General features: G+C 44.9%; 1 protein-coding gene across 1 annotated transcript in view; it reads left to right on the top strand.

Annotated features, from left to right (window-relative positions):
* Positions 1 to 10,000, top strand: part of LOC115178035 (bromodomain-containing protein 4) — a 37,283-nt gene that overhangs the window by 13,459 nt on the left and 13,824 nt on the right. Inside the window, exons 3-7 of the mRNA XM_029739043.1 lie at positions 5,804 to 6,198; positions 8,234 to 8,326; positions 8,580 to 8,717; positions 8,798 to 8,930; positions 9,711 to 9,969. Of these exons, the coding sequence (XP_029594903.1) occupies positions 6,076 to 6,198; positions 8,234 to 8,326; positions 8,580 to 8,717; positions 8,798 to 8,930; positions 9,711 to 9,969 (746 nt within the window). The 5' untranslated portion in view covers positions 5,804 to 6,075. The remainder of the gene's footprint in view (positions 1 to 5,803; positions 6,199 to 8,233; positions 8,327 to 8,579; positions 8,718 to 8,797; positions 8,931 to 9,710; positions 9,970 to 10,000) is intronic.

Below are 10,000 nucleotides of genomic sequence, written 5' to 3'. Positions count from 1 at the left end.
TTTAAGGCCGCCGTCATTTGCGATCTCCAGCAGTTGATCATCTTCTTGCGTAGACATGCTGGATTCACCTGGTTTGTTGACAAATGGGTTGCGGATCCATCCCTTGGCAGTTCGTGGGTCTTTTGTGGTTGGGAAGTAGCGCTCAAACTCTTTTAAAAGCAAAGACGGGTTATTGTGCACCAGCTGGGACAATGAAGTCTCGGGCTCAGTCTCTTCCAAAATCCCCGCGAATGTTTGAAACATGTCAAATATACCTCTGTTCACGCGCCGTCCCCACAAATCCAACGTATCACGTGACCGAGACAAGCGTCAAGAGTGAGTCATAGACGGATGTAACAGAGGGAATCCGGTCATTTTTCAAAATAAAACATCGTTCAGACTCAGATAATAAATAAAACAGAAATACACCATTTTAAAGATAAGACTCTCGTGAATCTAACCACATTGTCCGATTTCAAAAAGGCTTTACAGCGAAAGCAAAACATTAGATTATGTTAGGAGAGTACATAGACACAAATAATCACACAGCCATTTTCCAAGCAAGCATATATGTCACATAAACCCAAACCACAGCTAAATACAGCACTAACCTTTGATGATCTTCATCAGATGACACTCCTAGGACATTATGTTATACAATACATGAATGTTTTGTTCAATCAAGTTCATATTTATATCAAAAACCAGCTTTTTACATTAGCATGTGATGTTCAGAACTAGGATACCCACCGAAAACTTCCGGTGAATTTACTAAATTACTCATGATAAACGTTGACAAAATACATAATTATTTTAAAAATTATAGATACAGAACTCCTTTATGCAATCGCTATGTCCGATTTTAAAATAGCTTTTCGGCGAAAGCACATTTTGCAATATTCTGAGTACATAGCTCGGCCATCACAGGCTAGCTAATTTGACACCCACCAAGTTTGGGGCTCACTAAACTCAGAATTACTATTACAAAAATTGGATTACCTTTGCTGTTCTTCATCAGAATGCACTCCCAGGACTTCTACTTCAACAACAAATGTTGTTTTGGTTCCAAATAATCCATAGTTATATCCAAATACCTCCGTTTTGTTCGTGTGTTCAGGTCACTATCCGTGACAAAAAAATTCTAAATATTCCATTACCATACTTAGAAGCTGTTTAAAATAAATGTTTATGCTATTTTTCTCGTAAAATAGCGATAATATTCCAACCGGACAACGTTGTATTCATTCAAAGACTGAAAGAAAAAATGGAGAAGTCTCGTGAACGCGCATCTGTCTCACTGTCCCCAGGCAGGCCACTTACAAACTCTGCTGTTGTACTTTGCCCAGAGACAGCAGACACCCCATTCCACTTTCTGGCGGCTTTAGAGAGCCAATGGAAGCCTTAGAAAGTGTCACGTAACAGCACAGATGCTGTATTTTTGATAGAGATGCACAGAAGGACAACAAATTGTCAGACAGGGCACTTCCTGCATGGAATCTTCTCAGGTTTTGGCCTGCCATATGAGTTCTGTTATACTCACAGATACTATTCAAACAGTTTTAGAAACTTTTGAGTGTTTTCTATCCAAATCTACTAATTATATGCATATTCTCGTTTCTGGGCAAGAGTAGTAACCAGTTTAAATCGGGTACGTTTTTTATCCGGACGTGAAAATACTGCCCCCTAGCCCCAACAGGTTAACTCTCTCTCTCTCTGTCAGTGTTCTGGTGATGTCAGAGGGTGGCTTAACTCTCTCTCTCTGTCAGTGTTCTGGTGATGTACTCTATACTCCTCTGTAAACTGTCCATCGCTCTATACGTGACGCAAGATCCACTGGTTGATGCTTATTTAGCCCTCACTCCCTCTTATCAACCGTGTTCTTGTTGTGTTGCTACAGTGCTGTGTTGTTGTGTTGCTACAGTGCTGTGTTGTCATGTTGTGTTGCTACAGTGCTGTGTTGTCATGTTGTGTTGTGTTGTTGTGTTGCTACAGTGTTGTGTTGTCGTGTTGCTACAGTGTTGTGTTGTCGTGTTGCTACAGTGCTGTGTTGTTGTGTTGCGTTGATACAGTGCTGTGTTGTTGTGTTGCTGCCATGCCGTGTTGTTGTCTTAGGTCTCTCTTTATGTAGTGTTGTGGTGTCTCTTGTCGTGTTTTGTCCAAATGTTTATTTTGAATTCCAGCCCCCGGCCCGGCAGGGGGCCTTTTGCCTCTTGGTAGGCCGTCTTTTTGAATAAGAAGTGGTTCTTAATTGACTTGCCTCGTTAAATCAAACCATGTTAGAGGACCTTTAACCTTTTATCTGTTAGACTATGTCTGTGTTTACTGTGTGTGTGTGTGTGTGTGTTTGGGGAAGTCCAGTTTGGTGGTTAGTCTGGGCAGCCAGTGTGTGCAGGGGTCGGTATATAGATCTGTGTGTGTGTGACTGTAGGTGTGTGTGTTGGAAAGTTTGGTAAAGTCCAGTTCTGTTGATTAGTCGGTGACACAGTAGGCTGATATGCCTGTGTGTGCAGGGGTCAGTGTATAGGACTGTGTTCATGTAGCTGTATGTACGTAGTGGGGTGGGTGTATAGGACTGTGTTTATGTAGCTGTATGTACGTAGTGGGGTCGGTGTATAGGACTGTGTTTATGTAGCTGTATGTACGTAGTGGGGTCGGTGTATAGGACTGTGTTTATGTAGCTGTATGTACGTAGTGGGGTCGGTGTATAGGACTGTGTTTATGTAGATGTATGTACGTAGTGGGGTCAGTGTATAGGACTGTGTTCATGTAGCTGTATGTACGTAGTGGGGTCAGTGTATAGGACTGTGTTCATGTAGCTGTATGTACGTAGTGGGGTCAGTGTATAGGACTGTGTTCATGTAGCTGTATGTACGTAGTGGGGTCAGTGTATAGGACTGTGTTCATGTAGCTGTATGTACGTAGTGGGGTCGGTGTATAGGACTGTGTTTATGTAGCTGTATGTACGTAGTGGGGTCTGTGTATAGGACTGTGTGTTTATGTAGCTGTATGTACGTAGTGGGGTCAGTGTATAGGACTGTGTGTTCATGTAGCTGTATGTACGTAGTGGGGTCGGTGTATAGGACTGTGTTTATGTAGCTGTATGTACGTAGTGGGGTCAGTGTATAGGACTGTGTTTATGTAGCTGTATGTACGTAGTGGGGTCTGTGTATAGGACTGTGTGTTTATGTAGCTGTATGTACGTAGTGGGGTCAGTGTATAGGACTGTATGTACGTAGTGGGGTCGGTGTATAGGACTGTGTTTATGTAGCTGTATGTACGTAGTGGGGTCGGTGTATAGGACTGTGTGTTTATGTAGCTGTATGTACGTAGTGGGGTCGGTGTATAGGACTGTGTGTTCATGTAGCTGTATGTACGTAGTGGGGTCGGTGTATAGGACTGTGTTTATGTAGCTGTATGTACGTAGTGGGGTCGGTGTATAGGACTGTGTGTTCATGTAGCTGTATGTACGTAGTGGGGTCAGTGTATAGGACTGTGTTTACGTAGCTGTATGTACGTAGTGGGGTCGGTGTATAGGACTGTGTTCATGTAGCTGTATGTACGTAGTGGGGTCGGTGTATAGGACTGTGTTCATGTAGCTGTATGTACGTAGTGGGGTCAGTATAGGACTGTGTTTATGTAGCTGTATGTGCGTAGTGGGATCGGTGTATAGGACTGTGTTCATGTAGCTGTATGTACGTAGTGGGATCAGTATAGGACTGTGTTTATGTAGCTGTATGTGCGTAGTGGGATCGGTGTATAGGACTGTATGTACATAGTGGGGTCGGTGTATAGGACTGTGTTTATGTAGCTGTATGTATGTAGTGGGGTCAGTGTATAGGACTGTGTGTTTATGTAGCTGTATGTACGTAGTGGGGTCAGTGTATAGGACTGTGTGTTTATGTAGCTGTATGTACGTAGTGGGGTCAGTGTATAGGACTGTGTTCATGTAGCTGTATGTACGTAGTGGGGTCGGTGTATAGGACTGTGTTTATGTAGCTGTATGTACGTAGTGGGGTCTGTGTATAGGACTGTGTGTTTATGTAGCTGTATGTACGTAGTGGGGTCAGTGTATAAGACTGTATGTACGTAGTGGGGTCGGTGTATAGGACTGTGTGTTTATGTAGCTGTATGTACGTAGTGGGGTCAGTATAGGACTGTGTTTATGTAGCTGTATGTACGTAGTGGGGTCGGTGTATAGGACTGTGTGTTTATGTAGCTGTATGTACGTAGTGGGGTCGGTGTATAGGACTGTGTGTTTATGTAGCTGTATGTACGTAGTGGGGTCAGTGTATAGGACTGTGTTTATGTAGCTGTATGTACGTAGTGGGGTCGGTGTATAGGACTGTGTGTTTATGTAGCTGTATGTACGTAGTGGGGTCTGTGTATAGGACTGTGTTTACGTAGCTGTATGTACGTAGTGGGGTCAGTATAGGACTGTGTTTATGTAGCTGTATGTACGTAGTGGGGTCAGTATAGGACTGTGTTTATGTAGCTGTATGTACGTAGTGGGATCGGTGTATAGGACTGTATGTACATAGTGGGGTCGGTGTATAGGACTGTGTTTATGTAGCTGTATGTATGTAGTGGGGTCAGTGTATAGGACTGTGTGTTTATGTAGCTGTATGTACGTAGTGGGGTCAGTGTATAGGACTGTGTGTTTATGTAGCTGTATGTACGTAGTGGGGTCAGTGTATAGGACTGTGTGTTTATGTAGCTGTATGTATGTAGTGGGGTCAGTGTATAGGTCTGTGTGTTTATGTAGCTGTATGTACGTAGTGGGGTCAGTGTATAGGACTGTGTGTTTATGTAGCTGTATGTACGTAGTGGGGTCGGTGTATAGGACTGTGTGTTTATGTAGCTGTATGTACGTAGTGGGGTCAGTGTATAGGACTGTGTTCATGTAGCTGTATGTACGTAGTGGGGTCGGTATATAGGACTGTGTGTTTATGTAGCTGTATGTACGTAGTGGGGTCGGTATATAGGACTGTGTTTACGTAGCTGTATGTACGTAGTGGGGTCGGTGTATAGGACTGTGTTTATGTAGCTGTATGTACGTAGTGGGGTCGGTGTATAGGACTGTGTTTATGTAGCTGTATGTACGTAGTGGGGTCGGTGTATAGGACTGTGTGTTTATGTAGCTGTATGTACGTAGTGGGGTCTGTGTATAGGACTGTGTGTTCATGTAGCTGTATGTACGTAGTGGGGTCTGTGTATAGGACTGTGTGTTTATGTAGCTGTATGTACGTAGTGGGGTCTGTGTATAGGACTGTGTTTATGTAGCTGTATGTACGTAGTGGGGTCTGTGTATAGGACTGTGTTTATGTAGCTGTATGTACGTAGTGGGGTCTGTGTATAGGACTGTGTTTATGTAGCTGTATGTACGTAGTGGGGTTGCAGAGTGAATACAGCTCTTAGAGAAGAAAAACACAAGGAAAGAAGTCAGAGGAAAGAGAAGTCAGAGGAAAGAGAAGTCAGAGGAAAGAGAAGTCAGAGGAAAGAGAAGTCAGAGGAAAGAGAAGTCAGAGGAAAGAGAAGTCAGAGGAAAGAGAAGTCAGAGGAAAGAGAAGTCAGAGGAAAGAGAAGTCAGAGGGATGAACAAGAGGCGTGGAAGGGGAGGATGAAAGAGACTGGGGAAGAGGGAGGGCGAGACGGACGGGGAGAGGGAGAGACAGACGGGGGGGGAGAGCGACGGTGGAAGGGGGAGGGAGAGAGAGACGGAGAGAGACAGACGGAGGGAGCAAGACTAAAAGAGAAGGCCGTGTATTTTTATTAAGGCTTTGAAGCAGACCTGTTAAGATGATGTTACTCTTCCTCCCCCTCCTAGAGAATCCAGTGGGCTGTGATGATGTTACTCTTCCTCCCCCTCCTAGAGAATCCAGTGGGCTGTGATGATGTTACTCTTCCTCCCCCTCCTAGAGAATCCAGTGGGCTGTGATGATGATGATGACGTTACTCTTCCTCCTCCCTCCAGAGAGTCCAGCGTTTTGTGTGATGGCCTGAGAGGGCTTCCAAGTCTAGCCTGCCTCCTCTCCCGGGTCCAAACTGTCTGACTGGGACTCCCCCCCTCCCCGCCTGCTACGCCCTGCCTCCGTCGCCATGGGAGACGGCCTGGAGGCGGGCAGCAGCCTAGATCCCGCCCCCCGCTCCCTCTCCTGTAACCCCCCGCCCCCCGAGACATGGAACCCCTCGAGGCCTAAACGACAGACCAACCAGCTACAGGTAGTGTGTGTGTGTTTCTCTTTCTCGAACCATAGAACAACTAGCATTGACTACTGATACTGTACTGTCGGTCGGGGCCATATAAAATAAAATGTTTTATATTTTTTGGGCCTTATTCCGTGGAGTTTTTTCAGGTTTCCGTTTTTCTCAGTTTTCGCTCTCAAACTCAAACTTTTTTTAATAGAACAAAATTTGATATTCAGTCCACATCAATGCTTAAACCACATCATGACGAGCGGTCGACCGACTATGATTTTTCGCCGCCGATGCCGATTATTATAGGACCAAAAAAGGCGATACCGATTAATCGGCCGACTTTATATTTATATATATATATATATATATAAAAGTGCAATATGTGCCATGAAAGAAAGCTAACGTTTAAGTTCCTTGCTCAGAACATGAGAACATTTGAAAGCTGGTGGTTCCTTTTAACATGAGTCTTCAATTTTCTCAGGTAAGAAGTGCCAGCCTAATCTCGGGAGTTGATAGGCTTGAAGTCATAAACAGCGCAATGCTTGAAGCACAGCAAAGAGCTGCTCGCAAATGCATGAAAGTGCTGTTTACCTACTACCGCTCAGTCAGACTGCTCTATCAAATCATAGACTTAATTATAATATAATAACACACAGAAATACGAGCCTTAGGTCATTAATATGGTCAAATCTGGAAACTATCATTTCGAAAACAAAACGTTTATTCTTTTAGTGAAATACGGAACCGTTCCATATTTTAACTAACGGGTGGCATCCCTAAGTCTAAATATTGCTGTTACATTGCACAACCTTCAATGTTATGTCATAATTATGTTCAATTCTGGCAAATGAATTAGTCTTTGTTAGGAAGAAATGGTCTTCACACAGTTCGCAACAAACCAGGCGGCCCAAACTACTGCATGTACCCTGACTGCTTACACAGAACGCAAGAGAAGTGACACAATTTCCCTAGTTGAAAGAAATTCATGTTAGCAGGCAATATTAACTAAATATGCAGGTTTAAAAATATTTAGTTGTATATTGATTTTAAGAAAGGCATTGATGTTTATGGTTGGGTACACATTGGTGCAACGACAGTGCTTTTTTCGCGAATGCGCTTGTTAAATCATCACCCGTTTGTCGAAGTAGGCTGTGATTTGATGAGAAATTAACAGGCACCGCATCGATTATATGCAACGCAGGACACGTTAGATAAACTAGTAATATCATCAACCATGTGTAGTTAACTAGTGATTATGTTAAGATTGATCGTTTTTTATAAGATAAGTTTAATGCTAGCTAGCAACTTACCTTGGCTCCTTGCTGCACTCGCGTAACAGGTAGTCAGCCTGCCACTCAGTCTCCTCGTGGAGTGTAATGTAATCGGCCATAATCGGTGTCCGAAAATGCCGATTACCGATTGTTATGAAAACTTGAAATCAGCCCTAATTAATCGGTCGACCTCTAATCATGACACCACTTTTGAGGTCTGCGAAAAATTAAATACATTTTAATTTGTGGATTTATCTACCCTTTAATTCAACTGTGCACCAGCCTGAGACCGTTGTTTGGTTAGCGATGTTTCTGTAGCACTCGGGACTGCAGAGTTAGCTAAACAAAATGGCCACTGGATTGATGTAAATAATTATGTCAGTCTGCCAGGTAGACATACGCTACTTTGTAGTTAACATTTAATAGATAAGGTTTCTGGGAAAGCCTTTTCATCTACCAGAAGGTTATCATTAACATCATCGCTAACGGCTACACAAATTGGTAGACAAAAAGCACACAGATGGGCATTCCTCTGCTGTTGCCTCTTCGGGAGGGTGGGGGGAGGGAGAATCACTGATGCATTTTGAAGTTCAATACATTTAGTTGATTTCCTACTGAGTTCTTCAATACATTTTTTTATATTGTTGAATTCTGTTTTAATATCTGGATTCCAGGATTCTGTCCGTGTTCTCCCCATTGCAGATTTGTAGGGCCCTGGTTGGTTGGTTGATTGAGTGGTGGGTTGGTTGATTGAGTGGTGGGTTGGTAATAGGTTTATTGTGTTGCAGTACCTGTTGAAGGTGCTGTTGAAGACGCTGTGGAAACATCACTTCTCATGGCCCTTCCAGGCTCCCGTAGATGCCATCAAACTCAGCCTGCCTGTAAGTAGTGTGTGTGTGTGTGTGTGGGAACAATCACTTCTCATCGCCCCTCCAGGCTCCCGTAGAGCGGGAGAGAGATGGAGGTGAGAGGGAGATATGGGGGGAGAAAGTCTTTCTTTCCCTCTATCTCTCTCTCTCCATCCCTCTCTCCTCCCTCCCTCTAACCCCCCTCTCTCTTTCCCTCTCTCTCCCTCTCCCCCCTTCCTCTGTCCTCTTTCTCTCTCTCCCTCCTCTCCTCTCTTCTCCTCTCCAGGATTACTATCAGATCATCAAGGTTCCTATGGACATGGGGACCATCAAGAAGAGACTGGAGAACAGCTACTATTGGAACGCCCAGGAATGTATACAGGACTTCAACACCATGTTCACCAACTGTTACATCTACAACAAGGTACAGTACACACACACACACAGAAATCTGATAGTAGGGCTAGGGTTAACTGACGTGTGTGTGTGTGTGTGCGTGCGCAGCCTGGTGACGACATAGTGTTGATGGCAGAGGCTCTAGAGAAGATGTTTCTTCAGAAGATCTCTGAGATGCCCCAGGAGGAGACTGAGATCCCCATGGTTACCAAGGGGCGGAGGGCGGGGCAGAGAGAAGCAGGTACGGTGTAGGGAGTGTGGCTTTTAGTTCCAACGGTCTGATTTGTTCTGATGGGAAGATTCAGATCACTGTTGTCATTACTGATGGAGGGATTCAGATCACTGTTGTCATTACTGATGGAGGGATTCAGATCACTGTTGTCATTACTGATGGAGGGATTCAGATCACTGTTGTCATTACTGATGGAGGGATTCAGATCACTGTTGTCATTACTGATGGAGGGATTCAGATCACTGTTGTCATTACTGATGGAGGGATTCAGATCACTGTTGTCATTACTGATGGAGGGATTCAGATCACTGTTGTCATTACTGATGGAGGGATTCAGATCACTGTTGTCATTACTGATGGAGGGATTCAGATCACTGTTGTCATTACTGATGGAGGGATTCAGATCACTGTTGTCATTACTGATGGAGGGATTCAGATCACTGTTGTCATTACTGATGGAGGGATTCAGATCACTGTTGTCATTACTGATGGAGGGATTCAGATCACTGTTGTCATTACTGATGGAGGGATTCAGATCACTGTTGTCATTACTGATGGAGGGATTCAGATCACTGTTGTCATTACTGATGGAGGGATTCAGATCACTGTTGTCATTACTGATGGAGTACTTTCTCTCCTTCTCTTCTGTTCCTTTTTTGTCTTCCCCTCTCTGTTGCTTATTCTCTCTTCTATTTTACTCTCCATCCCCCCTCTCTCTTCATCCCCTCCCTGTCTGTCTCTCTCTACCTCCCCCTCTCTCTCTATCCCCCCCTCTCTCCTCCTCTCCAGGTTTCCTGTCTAAGTCTGACTCCGGCCAGGATTCATCTCCCTCCTCCACCCCCCACACCCGAGGTTTCTCCTCCCCGTCGCCGGGCCCTCAGACTCGGGGTCTCCCCGTATCCCAGGGGCCCCCCACCCTCCCCCTCGCCCTCCCCCCTCAGACCCATCCCCCTCGCGTTCCCCCCACCCCTCCCTCCCACGCCCCCCCAGCTGGGACCCCCCTTCCCCGTCAGCCCTCTGGATGTCCTGGCCCAGGGCCTCACCCACCGTACCCCACCAGCCCCCGCCCACCCAGGCCT

The sequence above is a fragment of the Salmo trutta genome, chromosome 38 (assembly GCF_901001165.1).
Source record: "Salmo trutta chromosome 38, fSalTru1.1, whole genome shotgun sequence".
Taxonomy (NCBI): Eukaryota; Metazoa; Chordata; class Actinopteri; order Salmoniformes; family Salmonidae; genus Salmo; species Salmo trutta.
The sequence above is the reverse complement of the archived record's forward strand: the minus strand, read 5'-3'. Positions and strand labels throughout refer to the sequence as shown.